At 44.6% G+C, this 19,709-nt stretch overlaps 1 protein-coding gene and 1 long non-coding RNA gene across 4 annotated transcripts; one reads left to right on the forward strand and one right to left on the reverse strand.

The window, feature by feature from the left end:
* Positions 1–1,483: 1,483 nt before the first annotated feature.
* Positions 1,484–6,411, reverse strand: LOC121640551. Its single transcript, XR_006010474.1, has 3 exons — positions 6,283–6,411; positions 3,594–3,721; positions 1,484–2,546 (listed from the first exon to the last, which is right to left on the reverse strand). It is a non-coding gene; the product is annotated as an uncharacterized LOC121640551 (long non-coding RNA).
* An 870-nt stretch (positions 6,412–7,281) lies between these two features.
* Positions 7,282–15,339, forward strand: LOC121640414 (E3 ubiquitin-protein ligase Topors-like). Of its 3 annotated transcripts, none has more exons than XM_041986130.1 (4): positions 7,282–7,570; positions 8,152–10,556; positions 11,777–11,908; positions 13,195–15,339. In XM_041986130.1, the coding sequence occupies exons 1-4, from the start codon at positions 7,424–7,426 to the stop codon at positions 15,020–15,022; spliced, it is 4,512 nt and encodes a 1,503-aa protein (XP_041842064.1). In that variant the 5' UTR covers positions 7,282–7,423; the 3' UTR covers positions 15,023–15,339. The 3 variants fall into 3 exon arrangements, with proteins under 3 accessions (XP_041842064.1, XP_041842065.1, XP_041842066.1); XM_041986131.1 differs by having other exon boundaries at positions 7,282–7,513; XM_041986132.1 differs by having other exon boundaries at positions 7,282–7,480.
* Positions 15,340–19,709: the final 4,370 nt, after the last annotated feature.

Here is a 19,709-nt window from a genome sequence, read left to right on the forward strand (position 1 = left end):
CCCAAAGAGAAAAACATCAGGCCCTCCTCTTCGTCCTCTGGGTGGGCATGTAATCCCTGTGGTGGTCTACTTGGGTTTTATACTCCATGGTGGTGGATCTTGGGACTGTCTTTATCGGCTGCTGATTACTGGAGGGGGCGAGGTTTCATTTTCATGATCGAACACATCTCATTCTCTTCTTTCCGCACTCTGACTGGTCTACATGCTCGTACAGTCACTGTTGCTGTGTAGATTTAACCCTTAAAACTCCAGCACATCACTTCTACCATCACCAGCGCCTCAGCAGTGGCAGAAATCTGTAACTCTGTGGGGTAAATTGTGATGGATATTTTACCCTTCAGGTAATCTACGGAGGTTTTCCAGGTTTTATATCCCGCCCAGGAAATTTACAATCCAGCCACACAAAGTAGTGTTTATAAATCCTCAATGATCCATGATAACAGCATTATTTATCACATTTCATCATAAAAACATCACTATGTTGCTAAGAGACCTCTATTTAGACCTGGACATGATGATGAAGCCACTTCCTGTCAGACTTTCCACCAATCAGAGAGCTTAGATTGACGGTAACGTCCAATCAGGAGCAGCCAAAGATCAACCAGTGAGCAGAAAGTTCTATGTGTGTGTGAAAAGGAGAAAAATAATGCTCCTCTATGGCTGGAATAAAGCCAAGAAGACGTTTCTGATGCACGGTGGCGCCACAAAGCAGCTGAGCTGGAGTTGGTTTAGTGAGGATAGCAGGTAAATAGTGGCAGAAATAACTGGAAATGAGGAAAAAGTGGAAACATGGAAATAGTTTCTGTTGTGTGTTTGTTTCAATAACAATATTTTTTCTACTGAAAGCCAAGACTTGAGAGAACGATGAGATGAGAAAAGGCTTGGTCACTGTTGGTCTGTGTGTTATTTCTACAAAGTTCTGTTAGTAATAAATTCTGCTTTCTTCTTCTGGTCGACCTTTATGCTGCTACATCTATTCATACGTTCGTTTTACATCATTTTACCTCCCAAACTGACAGCTGAGGCTGACCAAAAAACACTTTTAAGGTTTAGTACCAGCAGTTATAGTTATGTGTTTAGTGTGAATGCTGGTATTGTTGCATTGCTGGCAGTGCTCCTGATGATTGTCTGCCTTGTTAAGTTTCTCTACAGGTGTAGAAGCTAGGTTTCTGCTTTATATTTCAAGCTTCTTTTTTCTTTTCCTCAGCCCCCCCTTTCTTTTGTTTTCTCCTGCAGGTCCAGCATTGAATAAAACTCTGAGATATCCAAAATAAATCCAATAATGAAAAAGAGACTTTTTTTCTCCTCTCGCCAAAGCTAATTTGTTCAGCGCAACAAGGCATCCAGGAGATCGTTCTGCCGTCATTATGATGAACCAGACAAGTTTTAAAAGAAAAAGAAAAGCTTTAGATGGGGAGGGGGGGCAGTCATCTGGTCAGCTGATCACATTCTCAGAGAAGTGGACATTAAACTGATATTTTACCAATAAATCTAACTTTATTTCTGGAACACATTTTACACAATATCTTCACAAAGTCAGAAAGAAAAACTAAAAACAGAAAAAAGAAGCAACAAATAGTCTCAGTCTGCTTAGCAAAACCTCTTATTTGTGTTTCAGAATCATTTTAAAAGAAGAATCAACTGAACTGTGAGTTTTATTTTGCACAGAAAAGAATCAGATCCTCCGCCCTGAATACAAAAAACAGATTTTTACTGATGAACGAACAAAACAGAGACTTTTAGGAGACTTGTTTACCAATGTTTAGGGTCTCATTTTAAACTCGGAGTGTGTTAGGATGGTCCAGAAATGCTCTGCAGACCTTCAGCTCCGGTTTGCTCCAGGGTTTACATCCCTGAAGCTGTGTCCCAGTTCAGGGTCTGCACACTTCCAAGCTCGCTTAACGTTCGTGAAATGGCACAGCCTACCTAACCAACGAGTATTTCCCATAGCAGCAACGTTGGACGTTGAATCACTTAAACCTCTGAAATGACCGTCTGCATATCACAGAACACTTTAGTACCAACGGAGTAAAAAAACTCTGTCAGATTCATCATTAACCCCTTAAAATGCACAAATATTAATTAAATATTACAGAATTTTAATGTCACCGTTTAACAGACATGTTTTTAATGTACTTGGTTTCTATGTTTCTACTAAAGTCTGGTTAAAAAAAACAACAAAAAAAAAACCTCTTCTGAACTCCGTTACTCATTCGCCACCGTCTTGTATGCAATGAATTCTGGGAGAAAAGAGGCCGTGAAGGATCGCCAGCGTCCTTCGTTTGAGGCCAAACGACGTGCGGATTCGGAGGCTCCTTCCGAATGGGACCGTGCTTGGTGCACCACCATGACGTATGGAGGCTCTGAATTGGGACAAAGCTCGAGTCTGAAGCTGGTCTGGAAACCGTCCACACCATCCCATCACATCCATGATCAGGTTTAAACCAGTCTCTGGTTTCCGTCTCCACTCAGGTCATCCATCTCAGCATGTCTGGTTGGCTCGGTCCTCAGTCTGTTCATGCCCTTCAGGTCAGCCTGCCAGAGGTCTGAGAAAGAAATTAAAGTTATCACAGAGGAGCTAAAACAAGTCTGGTGTTGTTTTGAGTCTTTAACAAAGGATCCAAACAGCTTTTCATCGTTTTATCTGTGGCTGAGATGCAAAACAAAAAGGGAAAAAGTGGAGAAACCAAGCAGACAGCTCCCCCTGCTGGACAAACTGCTTCCATCCACCCGTCTTTGAGGAGGAAAGTATCATACAGGAATGAACGGATGAGGAGAAATATTTCATTTCAACTGACTTTTACACAAGTTTTTATTTTCTGACCATCTTCATCTGTGTTTTCTTCTTCTGCATCTTTTCATGAACCTGACGTAAACTGTGCGCCTCAGTGGCTGCAGACTGAAGGATTCTGGGTCATTTTAAAAAGCAGACAGACAGACGTGTATTATTATCTATGCAGAGAAGTCGCCTGGCTCAATATTTACTTGTCAGAAAACAGAAAGAAGAAAGAAAATGAGGAGGTGGATAAACAGCCTGGTCCAAATGGACCGTTAACATGAACATCTTGTATGTAACGTGTTGCTTCTCCACGATGGGTCAAAACCATCAGCATAGAGCAGGGGTGGCCAATGTCGGTCCTTGAGAGCCAAAATCCTGCAGGTTTTCCAAATTTCCCTGCTCCAACACACCTGACTTAAACTAATGAGCCATTGTGCAGATCCTCATAAGCTGTTGGATCCATTTAATTTGGGAAAACCTGCAGGATTGTGGCTCTGGTGGACCGACATTGGCCACCCCTGGCATAGAGGGTTTCAAGTTGGCCCCATGTGTTCAACACTGCCCCCATGTGGCAGAAAAATGCAACAAGCAGATCTGCGCATGCGAGGCAGCTCTGCGGAGCCATGTCAGGGTAGATGTATATCTACGTCTGAGCCCTCATCCAGCCGAGGATAGAAATACTTAAATCTGATGTTCCTGAAACTTCAGTATTTCTTTTCCACTTTAATCCAACCTGCTGCAGGTGGAGGACACGATTCTGTTCCCAGGCAACACATTAACACTCGTCCCTGCCTTTAAACAGCAGAACACCCACCTGACCCAGCGATGGGAGCGTCAGTCTTGCTGCAGGACGACGGTCCTCCTCTCCAGCAGCCAATTAGCTGCGATCCTGCTGGCGTAGATCACGTAGGACCAGGACAAAACCACCACGGCCAGTAGGACCTGGAGGTCAGAGAAGCGAGCCAGGAGATAAAACCTCATGTTCATCATATCCAGGACAACATAACTCATCAATGAACAGGAATCTGCACAGAAAACACATATTCTGCTCTTTTCCACTTGATTCAAGATGCTGTGGCTTTTTAATGTGTTTAAACTGGAAGGTAACTTTAACTGTCAATCAGTTTGATTCAGTTTATTTGTTTTCTGTACGTTTAGCTTTGACTTGCTTTTTTTTTTTTGTGTGTTTTATAAATAAAGTTGAAACGGTTCCTCTGATCCAGATCACCCTCACAAAAAAAGCTTGTTTTAGAGGGGGGGGGGGGGGGGGTCTATGTCAATTTAATCTGTGTGTGTATGTGTGTGAGAGAGCATGTGTGTGCTTTGATTTGTTTTTGTGATAAACTTTTTTTAAAGATGCAAAAACGGTTGTTTTTGGTATGTGAAGCACTTTGTGCTGCAATCCAGCATGAAAAAGTGCTAAATAAATAAAGGTTTGATTCATTGATTGATATCAGACTATAAATTTTCCACATACAAACAAAAACACACAGCTGCTGCTTTCAGTCCTTTCTTTCGCTTTGGGACTGATGGGAAACTAGATGTGGATCATAATCTGTAAATCAAAGAGTTTCAAAGAAAAGAAAAAAAGAAAAATCGACTACAGGATATAAGCATGATATATACGTCACATATAAGTCAAATGAATTTATTTGGAAGTTTAACAGGGCTGCCAACTCTCACGCATCGGACGTGAGACTCATGAATTTGAGTGGCTTCACTCGCTCTCACGCTAATCCTCCGATTTCTCACGCTGAAACAAACATCAAGAGCTATGTGGGCTAATCAGGAGGATTCCCGGTGGGCTGCATTACTCTTGGATGGGTGTCCCAGTGAAACAAATAAATTAATTAATTAATAAGTGGGTAAGTAAAAACAGGCCTAAGATTTGATCTAAATATCTGAGAAGAATAAATAACAGTGACGCGAGGATAAATATTGAAATATCGATTCCTCCTATACCAGCATTTATATATATACGTATCAAAACTTTAAGAATAAGTAGGAACTACTTTTTCTTCCGCCTGCCATAGGCATATGTGAAAAAAGATGCAGCAGCACAGTTCATCCACTGCTCAGTGATCAGTCCGACATGCAGGAATGAGGGAGATATTTCAGCTCCACTAACAGCAACGATACAGTTTGATGTGTGTGTGAAGACAATAATCCTCTTTAAACGTCTGAGAAACCATCGTGAAACAGAAGAGGGAGATGGAAGGATGGATGGATGGATGGATGGATGGATGGATGGATGGATGGAAGGACGGACGGACGGACGGATCAGAAAGCTGTCCAGCCTGCATCTTTTAAGATCCAGAGTAAAATAAGTTCACAGTCAGACAGGAGGTACAATACAAATCATAGCTCATGTGATTGTTGGTGTATCCTAGCAACGGGCTTATTGCAACAATCATATAAACTGAACCTTTCAACACCATTTTAACATGGTAACATCAGTGTTGGTGAAGATGAACATCATGGATCACATGGTCCTCAGGTTCAGACCCAGCATCAGCAGGTCCATCATCAGGTCCAGATGAGACTGAAGTTCTTCAGTTTACCATCAATCATCTGCAGCTGGTTCAGTAACACTGATGTTAACTTTTATTCCATTATATGTAAGCAGGTGAAGATCGTCTTGTATCTATCTAGCTTACATGAGGTCGGTCCTCTGTGTAACAGAGAGTAAATCCTGTATCATACTCTGTGAAGCAAGAATTTTGTTCTTGTTCTCGACCACAAGAACAAGATAAAAGTTTGCATTGGCCCGGGCATTTCATCCTCCACATGAAGCTGTGTTTTTATGTGCAATAAACAGCTGATCCTGTGATTTCATATTTCAGGACGGGTCTGAGCACGCACCGGTGTCCGTGTCTTTATTTTCCACGGGCTTTATTTATTTTTATACTTTCTCACCACCTCAACTAGCTGTTAATTAGGCCTCAAAAAAGGCTAACAAGGCAGACTTACTGAAGTATTATTCAACGTGAAATTCCCTGTGTTTTGTCTAGTGTCACTTCCTTTGTGTAGCGGAGTTGTTTCCAGTTTTGTTTAGAAGCTTCTCTTGGTACTCTGAAGACCTCTTCGTTCACCATTTTTGTTACTGCTGAATGCTATATTTTATTAATAAACCTGCACAAAATGAGACAAAATTATTCTTTTATCTTGTTGCCATGTTTGTTGGTTGGTTCCACCAAATCTCAGTCCGGGGATTATAGTTAGCAACCCTGGTTTAATTTTAACGAACAGCAGGGTCGGTCAGTAACCCAGGTAAACATGAGTAATGGGTAACAAATAAACAGCAGCTGGAGTCAGATTAATCCGAATTATAACTTTTTAACATAGAAAACGTTGGTGAATAGTATTAAATGTTGAGTTTAAAGTCTTAACATCTCCGGCAAGTTAAACTCACTATCCTAAGCTAACCATTAGCCGTTTAATCTGCTAAATTCACAAACTCAAGACAAAGTTTTATTTACTAAAAGAAAGTTTAGGGACTTTACCACAGAATAAATCCTGTCCAGAGACCGTCTGCTGACTGAATCCATCTTTTCATCAAAGCTGGAAAAAGCTCTAACACATTTCCTGCTTGGTTTGTTTACGATGCTTCTTCTTCTACTGCTAGCCAGTTACTTCTTCTACGTTAATGTTTGAACAGCGTTTCAGATGCAATGTCGCCATCTTGTGCTTATAAATGCCAACTGCAGTTCAAACTTCTGCCTTCAGGTGAAAACAGCATGCTTCAGCTTTTTAAAACGTGTCTTTTAATAACATGTTTTTCCAGATATGACATAATATTATAGCTATTCAACGTTTTCCAGACATTTGTCAGCCCGAATGAGCAACGCGGGTACATCTGGTCACTCTAGTGGAAGTAAAAATTTATATAAATAAATAAATAAATAAATAAAATAAGTAGGAAGTAATAGATTAAACACGCTTATATAGTGGTGTCTACTGGTGACTTTCATCTGACAGGACCTAATGTGCAGGCAAATAAATGAATGAGAAAATAGATGAATGAATGAATAATCAGTGCCTAAACCACGAAACAAAAGTTTGAGCCTAGATTTATATTATTTGTCATGAATTTCAAATTCTAATAAATGGAAATAATAATACTTAAAACATCTACTACACCAGTATGATTACATTTTAAATAAATTATTAAAGCGTGGTGAGAAAATCAAACACTAAGATTTTTTTTATTTTTGGGACAAAATTATCAGTCATTGGCAGATGTTCAAAAATATATATAATCATTAAATAACCGTTTGCGTATTAGAGCATAGATAATTGAAATAGAAGACTAAAATTAATTAATTTAGTTAAACAAATACAAACCAATTAAATTATTATTATTATTATTATTATTATTATTATTATTATTATTATTATTATTATTATTATTTAATGATTAATTGAATTAAGTAAAATTAAATGCTCATATACGTCCAGGCTCAAGAAAAAAAAAAGAAAAGAAAGAAAACAAGGACCCACAATGCACCGCGGCCTGTGTTTCACTCCAGCTGTAGCTTCTGTTCAGACAACACTCGACACAAATGTCTCCGTTTTAACGATTGTCCCGTTTTAAACGGATCATAGCGGTGTGAGTTAGAAGGGTGATATCATATTTAATGCCAAATGCCGCCCACGGCGCGAAATTCTTCCCGGAGAAGAAGAAAAAACGCGGATGAGGAGGTACCGGAGCGAGCCGGGGAGTCTTCTGCTCAGGTTCATGAAGCTAACAGCATTAGCATGCTAACAAACCATCAAAGTGGCAGTCTACCAGTGAACCAGAATATATCATAATAAAGCGGATTTTTGCATGCGGTTGTCGCTGCTGGGAATTGTTAGTTTGTGTCCTGATAAATGGGTTTTGCAGGACAATTAAAGTAGTTTTAGCCGGTTAGCTAAATGCTAGCTGAAAGATTTGTTAGTTTGAAAACAGCCAGTGTGGTCGGTGACACTGTCGTTTCAGCATTAGTTGACTTTTTTCTGACAGAAAAATCCCATAATCAAAACATAGAAATAGAAAACAGGAAAACACACTAATATGATAGATCTGTTGCAAAATTTAGCTGCATTTAACAGGTCATCCGCCATCATTGATGACATGCTTCAGCACCTGCTTCCTTTGGAGCTGCTGACAAATCTGAAGAGTGAAACTGTTTCTTAATCTCTTTGGTTCTGGTTATTGTCAGTTCTCCTCTGGAAGGTTAAGTTAAGATACCTGAAGGTTGCTATTTTGAGGGTTAAATAAATGTTTCCATGAAACGAGGAAGTTCCAGGTGCTGAACCTCATTGTAAACTTGGTCAGATGGAGGACATATTTGTTGAGAAGACCTAATCCTGTTTTTCTATTTGTTTAGGTGATGGCACCCACACGAATGAAGCTGCGCGTGCGTCGCTGTGACAATGCAGCCACAGCTGCTGCAGGAGGTGGTGGAGAGCCGGATAGGAGTAGAGAGGGCAGCAGGAGCAGTAGCAGGAGAAAAAACGCCACTAAGAATGCAGCAACAGTCGCTGCCGCCGCCTCCTCTTCCTCCACTCCTCCAGCCCCATCTGCCTCTGCGCGGGCCTTGATGGCGGCGGAGGAGGCGTCGCCTGACTCCAAGTGCCCGATCTGCCTGGACCGCTTCAACAACCTGGCGTACCTGGACCGCTGCCTGCACCGCTTCTGCTTCCCCTGCATCCAGGAGTGGTCGCACAACAAGGCGGAGTGTCCGCTCTGCAAGCAGCCCTTCGCCTCCATCCTGCACTCCGTCCGCGCTGAGGACGACTTCAAGGAGTACACGCTGCGGCCCACGCCCGCCAACAGCAGCGTGGCTGCCACCGTTGCCATGGTGGCCGCCATGGCGTCGGCAGCACGGAGTGACCACCACATGAGACTGATGCTTAGGAGGCACCGCGTGGCGGATGGTGGGGAAACCACGACAAGGAGGCGCCGCAGAGAGAGAGGAGGGAGAGGCAGGGGGACGGAGGAGAGACCGGGGGTGTGGCAGTGGTACCTGGGCTCTCCTCCTCTTCCACTTCCCCCTCTTCCTCACCATTTTCCTGTCTCGAACATCGTCCCTGAGGATAGTGAAGAGGGGGTGGATCTTAGAGGAGGTGGGGATGCAGAAGAGCGTGGGGTGGTGTTTGACGGTCTGACAGGCCTCGGGGGGGCATCGGCCCGTCCGAACGACCGGTCGTCAGAGCGTCTAATGACCCGCCTGGCGGAGAGGCTGCAGCTGCAGGGAGAAGGCAGGCCGGTAACCCGGCTGAGGGAACGGGAGATGCTGGCTTTCCGCCGCTCTCTCTATCGATTTGGCATCCGAGTCCGCGGTGTTCCCGGGATAACTGGAAACCAGGGGCAACAGCAGCGTGACATCACGGCCGACAGCTTCCGTCGGACCCCCAGCAACTTGAACAGGCTCCGCCCCTGGCTGCGGCGGGAGCTGACAGTGCTCTACGGCGCCCACGGCTCGCTGGTTGACATCGTCCAGCGCATCATCATGGCACGACTCGCCCGACACGGCTTGGAGGACATGCCCACCATAGAAGCAGAGCTGCGGCCATTCTTGTTGGCACGCACCGAGCACTTCCTGCATGAGCTGGTGAACTTCGCCCGCTCGCCGCTCAACCTGGACGGCTACGATGTGCAGGCCGTGTACGAGCCTACGGCCACCAACATAGACCTGGACAGAGTGAGCAGCTCCTCCGACGGCAGCTCCGTCATCGCCATATCTGAGGGCGAGGAGGAGGAGAGGGGAGGAGGGTCGGAGCAGGCTCTGAACGATGACGTCACCCAAACAGAAAGCGCTCTCAGCTTGTCAGGCTGGGATGACGAAACACCAGGCCCCTCGTACTCCACCGGCGAGCCATCATGTTCGCTTCCACCCTTCAGCCCCGCCCCTCAGGAGCCAGCCAATGAGGATGGAGGAGAGAAGGAGGGGGAGGAGGAGTGTCTGATTGTCGGGTACAAGAAGCCGATCGCAGAACGAACTCCTGAACTGGTGCAGCTCTCCTCCGACACCGAGGAGGAGGAGAAAAAAGAGGAGCAGACGTCTGAGAAGGCTCCGCCCTCTTTATACCTACCCATAATCCCCGCCTCCACTTCAGCCTCCTTCCAAAAGGAGGAGGAAGCCAGGCAGAAACACGTCCAGGAGGAGAGCGAGCAGCGCCCACGTGCGCACTCGTTGTCGGGAAGTTCGGGGCGGAGCAGGAAGTCGGTGTGTTCGCTCAGCCCGCCGTCCAGGAAGCAGCTGGACGGGGAGGCGGCCAGAGAGAGGAGGAGGAGGAAGAAGAGGAGGAAAAAAGGGCGGGACCGCAGCGGAACCCTCTACAACCCAAACCGCTCCATCTACCCCGCCATGATGCGACGCCGCTCCCCGTCACCGTTCCACTCCAGCATAGACTCCAGCTCGCCGCTGCCGCCCAGCCCCCTCGACTCCAGCTGGGACTTCCACTGCAACCAGATCTCCCCCCTCTCCTCCTCTATCTCCTCGCCCTCCCGATCCATGTCCTCCTCACCCCTCTGCTCCTCCCCACCACCTCGGACACCGCCCACCCCGACACTCTCCTCCAATGAATGCGCTCATCATGGGGAGAAACCCGGCGGGAAGAGGAAGTACAAGAGCCGCCACCTGGACAGCGACTCCAAGGATCCTTCGAGGAGGCCGAGCAGCGGCCATCACGGGGAGAAAAGGAGGAAGAGGGGGAGAGATGGAGGGAGGAGGAAGGAGAAACAGAGAGGGGAGGGCCACAAGGAGAACCGCAGCTTCGGTGGAGAGAGGTGAGAGCGGACATGTTTATTTATGGTTAAATACCAGCTTCACCATCGATCTGTCGGGTTTGTTCCTCTCGTTACGATGAATAGAAAAGTTTTCTGACATGCAAATGAGGTATTAAATAATTATACATGCACTTATTTTTATATATTTTTAAAAAGATCTTCACACTGGATTAAACCAAATTAAAAGTTCATGTTTTGTTCATATATTAGAGTCAAAGGTTTTTACAGCGAGGATGTCTGGATGTCTCCACCACGTCACACAAATCAGAAAATACTGCCAATAACCAGAAAATTTACACCATGTTTTTGAGATAAAGTCTTTTATAAATCAGGCTGTGAATGAGATAGAAAAAACTAGAAATGCAGACAGGAGAACCGGAAGGTTTGTAGGTGCAGCAGATTTTTATCTCCATGAGGGAGGAAAACAGCCTTTTAAGTTTTGGATGGTGAAATTCATCACTTTCTGGTAATAAAACACAATTTATAGACATCAGATCCTATCAGATTAAAAGAAAACAAGCAAAACATCTATAACACAACAGAGCTGTCAAGATGAAGAGATGAGTTTCATACATGAAGCGTAGCTGCAAACGTAGAGGTCACATGGTTCAGGAGAGGCAACCCTAATGCTAGCAGGCATGACAGGATCTGTGTTAAAAGACTAGATTTGACACACTCAGACAAAATATCATGAAATCACTCAAATCTCCCGTTAAAACCAAAACACTGAGTCTGGTGAAGCTAAAAAGGCAGGTAGCAGCAGAACGTTTCATCAGAGAGCTTGAGATGTTACAGCAGAGAGAGAGAGGATCAAGTGATTCATCTTCTTCTTTTAAAACCTAAAATCCTTCCAGTAGCTGTTTTTATTCTGGGTGCCAGTGCTGTAAGCATAAAGGCACACATATTACTATTTGTCTGCTGTAATATATCTTGAAATTTGCCACGTAACTCCGTCCACAGCTAAGCCTCTACCCCCACAAAAGTTTGATCAAAACACGCGTCTCATCAGGAGCGGTGGGCTCGGTACAAAAGTCTTGTGGTGTTTATGTAATTCACAAAAATCTGTTATATTTCGTCCCATTGAAGTAAAGTCAGCGTCTTTATACGAACTCATTCACATTTCTGTCGACATTTTCTACTTTCGTCTTGTTGCTTCTCTGTTCTGGTTTCCTTCTCTGAACAACGAGCGTCAACCTTGTTTCCCGTCTGTGGTCCTGCAGCAGCAGGAGGTCCAGGGAGGACCGGAGTCCCAGCGTGGAGATCATCTACGAGGGCATCATCACCTCCACCTCGGCGCAGCCTCCAGCACGGAAACGCCGCCGCAGACGCCATCGCAGGATTCAGCACAGCAGGTAGGACCGGAAGCAGAAACACGCCGTCACACTCAGCTCGGACTGGTCGCTATGACAACGGTCTAAGGATCCCTATGTAACCCTGAGTGATTCTGGTAGAGCAGACCTGCAGGTTTAAAAACCTCCAGCAGGCGGCGCCTGCAGCTTCTTCTAAAGACAAAAAGTTGTCTTTTCTTCTACTTTTGGCCATTTCAAACCAAATTGAAGAATTCACTCATTTATTTAGCTTTTTCTTGCCGTTCTAACCGGATCAAATGCATGTTTGGTGTCAGGCTGGAGAGAGCTGACCGCTGTTTGGTGGTTTATCCTCATCTTTACCTTTTTATTGATTTTCTTTTTTTCCTTTCTGTCTTTTACTTTCCTATTTGTTTTTAATTATTTATATAGATATCTTTCCTTTTTTTATTTTGATCATTTGTCTTTATCCTTTGTTCTTCACATCTTTTTATTTCTTTTTACTTTGTTGTTTTTTGTTGTTGTTTCCACATTATCTTGATGTTTTCTGAACTGTTTTTGTTGTTTTTTTTCTCCTTCTTTTGTGTAAATCTGGATGTTATTGTATCTTTAAACCAGTCAGCTTGTAGTGAGCTTTAACTCAGGTCAGAGCGAACACTAACCCTTGATCTAGACCTAGTTTATCGCAGCGTGTTGCCCGATAAAGGATTTTCATATTTATGAACTTTATATCCTGCCTTTGATCATTTTTCGACCCTGCAGCCTGCTGAGAAGAAACCCTTGTAACTGTCTGCATCATCATCTCAATAACAACAAGCTCAGACCTCCACCAAGACCGTCCTTTTTCTTGCCAGCGACTGAGGACATTATTTTTAGTTAGAAGCTTTAATGGCAAAATGATCCCCTTCTCACGACAGTGAAGAATCCTTTAAAATTCCTGGATCCAGGTGGTGATCCGGATCACCCCCAAAATGTAATAATTTCTTCCTTATTCCGTTTCTGAGATTTCCTGTAAATTTAATCGTAAATAGACAAACGTCGACGAACACGTGACCTCCACGTTGGTGGATGTAATGAAAGTGGTAGTTTTATCTGAAGAAGAGAGAAACGTGTCGAGCAGCAGGTCAGCTGAGTCTAACGAGCCTAAAATCAGTGTCTTGACCACAGTTAGATGTTTTTTCCTCATCCTGATGCTCAGGTCGAACATCAGCAGGTCATCTTCACCGTGTCTGCGACTACCTGCTGCCATGTGATTGGCTGGTTAGATATTTGTGTGAACAGGAAGTAGGCGTGTCAGTTTTCTCATGATGGTTACTGATCCTCTCTTTCAGTTCTCCGGTGATCATAACTCTGGACAGCGACAGTAGCCATGACGACGCCAACAACAAGATGAACAGCGGCAGCAGCAGCCCACTGAGCAGCCAGCAGACCGTCGACTTCTCCGACCTTCCTCCCCTCCCGACGGGCCACTCCACCACCATGGGCGGGAACCTGGACGCAGAACTCGGGGAGCTTCCGGCCGACATCCTGGACCGCGGATCCGACGGCTCGGAGGCGGAGTCGTTGGGTCCATCCAGGGCTGCCGGTAGGATCGACATCGACAGCGATGACAGCGACGTGGATGTGGAGAAGGTGGAGGATGCCGGCTTTCTGATGACATGCAGCAATGATGAAACGGTGGATGACAGGAAGGTTTCCACGGCAACGGTGGGGGGACGGGAACATCCGTCAGACAGAAACCTGCTGGCCACCATCCTCAGTGACCTGAACCAGCTCTCTGCTTCCAGCCGCGACTTTTCCCTGAACACAGAAAGGCGTTGTGATCCCGGTGAGGCTTATCAGAACCGGAACCAGAATCAGACCGGCTGCTCCTCCGCCTCCTCGCCGCCTCCTCCGGAGCTGCTGAAGGACGTCAGCGACCTCCTCCCTCTCCTCAGACCGCTCAGAAACTCTCCGCCGCCATTAAAACACAAAGACACAGGGACGCCCCCCTTCTTTCCCAGAGACCTCCACCCTCTTCCTTCCTCCGACCCCGACCCGGTTCTGCTCGGCCCGGACAAACGGGCCATCCCCCCCATCGCCACCCTGAAGAGACACTTGGCCAACAGCTTGTCCCTGAGAGAAGAGCTGCCGTCTACAAGCATCACGCCCCCCACGCTCACCACCCCCCGACACTTACCACGCCTGGACTTCACTTTTCCCTCTGCGGAGTCACATTCCAGCTGCAACAGGACAGATCCCGGGAATTCCTCGGCTTCTCGCAACTCCCATTCAGCCAAAACCAGCTGGTCCACAGACAGACCAGCTTTCACCAGCTCTACCTCTGGAGGTGGTGTTAAGACGGAGAGCCTGGCTGGCCTCCACCCATCTGCATGTGGTGGCGTTTTCTCAGGAGCAAACTCTAACGATGCCATTCCAGTTCCACCTGCTGGCCCTGGCTCCAGCTCCGGCCGTGGTCTCGGTCCTAGCCCTGGTCCCATTCCCGGCTTGTCCAGTAAAAAGCAGATTCTGCTCGGTAGAGTTCGATCAGTGCCAACGGAGGCGAGCAGCAGCTCGTCACCGACCAACCTTCACCCCAAGAGTCCCAAACCTCCTTCACACCTCCATCCTGAAAGTCCTGGTCCTCCTTCGCACCTCCATCCTGAAAATCCTGGTCCTCCTTCAGACCTCCATCCTGAAAATCCTAGTCCTCCTTCAGACCTCCATCCTGAAAGACCTGGTCGTCCTTCAGACCTCCATTCTGAAAGTCCTGGTCCTCCTTCAGACCTCCATCCTGAAAGACCTGGTCCACCTTCAGATCTCCATTCTGAAAGTCCTGGTCCTCCTTCAGACCTCCTCCCCTCCATCGCAGCCTCAGGACAGACAGAAAGCCACATTCCCACCAACGAACACCCGAACCACGCAGCCTTATCCCCGTGTCCTACTGAACACATCATCAACTCCCACACCTCGCACACGAAGGGCACTTCTGGGTTGAAACCGGGCCGAGGACCACTGTCCAACCTTCTCCCCCAACCTCGGAACCACTGTGAGCCCGGCTCCGACCTCCACCTCCACCCCAAACTCCACCCACACAATCACATCACATCTGACTCTAAACTAGCCGAGAACCGGTCTGGTTTACCTCCTGATCCAGACTCTCTGATCCAGACTCTCTGATCCAGACTCTCTGAAGACATAAGGGAGACAATGTAAAGATGACTTTTGTTTTCTATGTTCTTTGTTTATGGTTATTGGTTTTAGTTGTGACCAAATTCTGATGCTGGTTGTCTGGATGTAAAGAATGAAGATAAATACTCGTTTTTCACCCAACTTCTGCAGTTTTTGTTTTTCTGGGACGATGAGATGTTTTAATGTTTGTTTGAGTTTGATTTGAAGATATTTATATTTTTATTTGCTGACATATGTGATGGTTTGCAAGAGTTGGACCCACCCCCCTTTAAAAAAAAAAAAAAAAGAAACTCAGAAAGTGACTAGAAATGTGAACATTACAAAGAATAATTCAGGGAACAAATGAACAGCCAAATGAGTCTGTTTGTTGATGGTCGGGTGGGTGGACAACTCGGCCGTGGCGTCTCCTCGTCGGGATTTTACAAACTCTCATTCAGGGACATTAAAGCTGTTCAGAGCTGGAGAAGAAAATACCTGAGTTCTGACAGGAAAACAACCACTGGCTCTTCTTCCTTCTCTTGACTGTGATGGAGGTAAACGATGAGAGGTTCACAGCTTCTGTAGGAAGAAGTTCTGAATAAAGTTTTGGTCAGAAAGTCAGCCTGTGTTTTGTCATTATATTTCAATAAGTAACCCTGAAGGTTTTAAATAAGGTAAATTTAATACGTTAAAACAGTAAGAATGATTTTTTTCTCTAGAAGCCTTCTTTTATCTCCACATGTTTCTTTAAGGAGCTGCAGACACAACGCTGTCATGTAGTTTGTGTTCCTGTTACTAATAAGTATGAAGTTGTAGTTTGACATGATGCTGATCAGCAGGAAGCTGCTGCATCAGCTGAAATAAGACAGTTGTCACATTTAATGTGTTGTATACACATACTGACATCTAGAAGCCTCCGGACATTGTTGTGGAAGCAGCTGTGTGCAAAGCAACGTAGAAATAGATTTGTTCTGCTTCAGAGTTAATATTTAAGTTTGTTTAAACTTTCAGGGCCCCAGGATACAAAAATGTGTCAATATACAATTTTTTTCCCGTCATGTTTTTAGGGTAAAGTTATGTCACTATATAAAGTTCTTCACTTAGGAGCGGCATGGCTCAGTGGGTAGAGTGGTTGCTGGTTTGATCCTGGCCCAGTCGAGCTCATGTTGAGGTGTCCCTGAGTAAGACACCGAACCCCTGATGGGTCGTGGTTGAGCGCTTCCACCATCAGTGTGTGAATGTGAAGTTTGGATAAAAGCGCTATTTAAGTAACTTAGACTTCAGATTATGCTACATTTATGGTACCTCAGAAGTTCGTACTTCCTAAATTTAGCTAGTTGCTAAAAACATTTGATCCATTCATTAGTTGTTATTGTTTACTTTACTGAAGAAATAACGGAGCCGGTGTTTTATGACCAGATGCAGAAATCTCTTGTAATTGATGTTTTCATTTTTCATGTATTTGTAAGATGAAATCTCGATTTACAACTTGTACCTGAATGCATCATTAGTAACGCTGCAGTAGCAATCATTTAAAAAAAAACTATCGGTTAAATATTAGTCATACAAGCAACGTTTTTCCACGTCAGCAGCTAAAACGTAAATAAATGGAGCAGTGGGAATGTCCGGAGTTTATAGGGCCGATATGTGAAGTTTGGAATTATGACGTGAGTTTTCAGGGGTGTTATTAATCGTCCAGCAGCCGTTAGGTCTGGTTTGGTATAGACTGCAAATACCGGAAGTAGACCGGCCACCATTTTTGTGGTGGCACTTGTGTGTCTGTCATTAGAAATTGTGAAGAGAATCGGGCCATTTTCTGCTTGATATTGCTTATTGTTTAACATTTGAAGGAAATCTGGGAGGACATGCGCAGTTCTTGTTTGTTTTAACAGCCGTGGAAAACTTAAGTTGTGGAAAAAGCTGAAGAACACGGACCTTTAACGTCTATTATGACTTTACCATGTGCAGTAAGACATGAAAAATTGCAGCCTGAAAGTTTATTAAATATAAAATATCCAAGTTAAAGAGTCGATTCTACAAGTTAAAGAGCATCGAGCACTACTATCTACACATAGAGGTGGAAACAAAATAAATTTATTTTCTTAATAAACATGCGAAAAAAAGCCAAACGAAAGACAATTCAGACCACAAGCACAGGAGGAGAAGAGTGTGCGGGGTTAGGGCATACAGAAATTATGTCACCTGGTAAGTTTAAAATCTCAGTTCTTCAGATCTTCAGGCAACCACAGAAAATAAAAATGAAATCTGGAAAGACAATAAAATCTATCAGGTGTAGTTTGTTCTCTCACCACCAGATGGAGCATGGAGAAAACGTTTGTCCTCTAACTCATCAGTCTATCCTCGCTCTCTCCTCCTCCTCCTCATGGGCCTCATAAGCAGAAAACTAAGAGGGATAATGAGTCTCAAGGGAGCGACGGAGACGGAGGCTCCGTTGGACTAATTAAGCCTATCAGGGTGCGATTAAATGGCTGTTAAACACACAGTCTGTGGTGGATCAGCGCCAAGTCCTGAATCCAGTCAATGACGGCGGGAAGGCCAGAGACCGAGACACCAACAAAAACACTCATCTGGGCAAGAAACTAAAAATAATCTGCTCATATGCAGAAAGAAAAACTGTTTTTTATTTTTCCAAAGATGAAAATTCATCATCAGAATGATGGACATCTTTACCAAAGATGAAGCCGTTTTTCTTTAGAAAACCAATAAAAAGCATTGAAAAGGATTTAGATAATTAAATACTTTAATAAAAAATATATAAACTCACCATCTACTTTATTCGAATAAGCTGGCATTTCCACACACAACCATCTCTAGGGTTTACAAAGAATGGTCCAAAGAAAGGGAATAAATATCCTGTTGCAGAGGCCAGAGAAGAATGGGCAGACTGGTTGGAGACGATAGAAATCAGCACTGGTTCCAGTCAAGGTCTGCAGAACAGCGTCTGTGAACACACAATACGTCCAGGCTTGAAGCAGATGGGCTACAGCAGCAGAAGACCACACCGGGTGCCTCCTGTCAGCTAAGAACAGGAAACTGAGGCTACAATTCACACACACTCACCAACACTGGACAACACTGAACAACTGTGTTTTTGGTGATGGTGGGGGGAGATTTTCTTGGCCCACTTTGAACCCCTTAGCACCCTTTTGTGAGGTAAGAGGGGTCCTGGTAATTTGGTGGTTTGCATTTCAGATCAGGCTAAAAGCACTTGTTGGTACTGTGGTTGGACCCTCTTGGACTGACCACTTCTTTAATCTCATTCAGTTTCTTTTACTTGTGTACTTGTGTCCTACATTCAGTTCTGGAGGCTTGTCGGCATTTCTTCTGGACACTCTGTTGCTCCAGCTGCCAGCTGAGGTCAAGCTGAATCTTGTACTCAGCAGAAGGCTCAAAAGAACCCAGACCAGTTTTTAAACCATGTAAGCTTGTAAAATAAACACATCTGCAGCTGCAGCTTAAGAAGAGCTGTGGAAGTATGTTCCACCAATCAGAGACGTTCAGCACACTGCCTCAAGAATGTCTGGGAACCTGAAAAGTCCTACCCCTCTACTAAAAGCTTTTTTCAGGGAAAGTTTTGGAGCGAGGGTAAGTTTTTTTTTTTTTTTAATCTGGGTCAGTGTTTCCCCTGCCATTATATTAGAGGGGCTCCCCAACCCCTCAACGGCAACACCCACCCTCCCAAGAAGGTCAAGTTCATTTTATCCTCCCCTCTCTATATTCTATCAGAATCTGGTCTGTTTTTAATGGTTGCCATGGTACTGCTCAACCCACGATTTTTTTCCCATCCGATACCAAGTAAAATTCAAGCCAGTATCTGCGATACTGATCTGATACCGATACTTTTTACAAGAACCTAATGTGTTTGGAAAATCGCTTTAAAGCAGGCTACACTGGGGACAAGAAGTCATAGTTTACATTTTTATATAGTATTTTGTGACTGACTGAAATTACCAGTAAAATACACAGATAAATATACAACATTGTAAATAGTACCTGGATAGTACCTAATAGTACCTAATACTACCTGATAGTACCTGACACTACCTGATAGTACCTAATAGTACTTAACAGTACCTGCCTGCAGCATCAAAGGACTTCAAGAGTGATGTCTGTCTCACCGTACTTCTCCTCTTCTTCTTCCTCATTATAATTTAATTGTATTCTGTGTTCTGATTGAATCTCAGATGTTTAAGGGGATTTGTGGTGTTGCTATGGAAACCCATATGTCGTCCCACAGACAACATACAGCACCGCTGCTGTTCAGCTCCACGACCGCTATGGATTGAGTGATCGGCACTCTGCTGCAACGCTACGCTTTGCCTCATTTTACATGAAACTATGACAGTAGAAGAAAAAGTAGCTACTTCCAACCAACCAGGTATCATTTAGATGAGAGCTCGACATTGTAGTTACTTTCCACTATATTTCAGTTAGTGATAAACTTATATTTTAACATGAAGATTGATGCTAGAACATAAATAACTGGTATTGGAGGTATCAATATTTCAGTATCGCTCCGTACATCACCAGTTTACGGTCTTCTACAAAGTCTTGAACCCTTTGACTTAAAAAAAATCTGACTTTATCCAAGATTCTGTCCATAGACGGATCCGGGCAAACACCGGCAGTCCTTGGATGACCCTCCATCACTGCTGTGGTGGCATTTCTGTGCATG

Source organism: Melanotaenia boesemani, chromosome 5 (assembly GCF_017639745.1).
Source record: "Melanotaenia boesemani isolate fMelBoe1 chromosome 5, fMelBoe1.pri, whole genome shotgun sequence".
Classification (NCBI taxonomy): Eukaryota; Metazoa; Chordata; class Actinopteri; order Atheriniformes; family Melanotaeniidae; genus Melanotaenia; species Melanotaenia boesemani.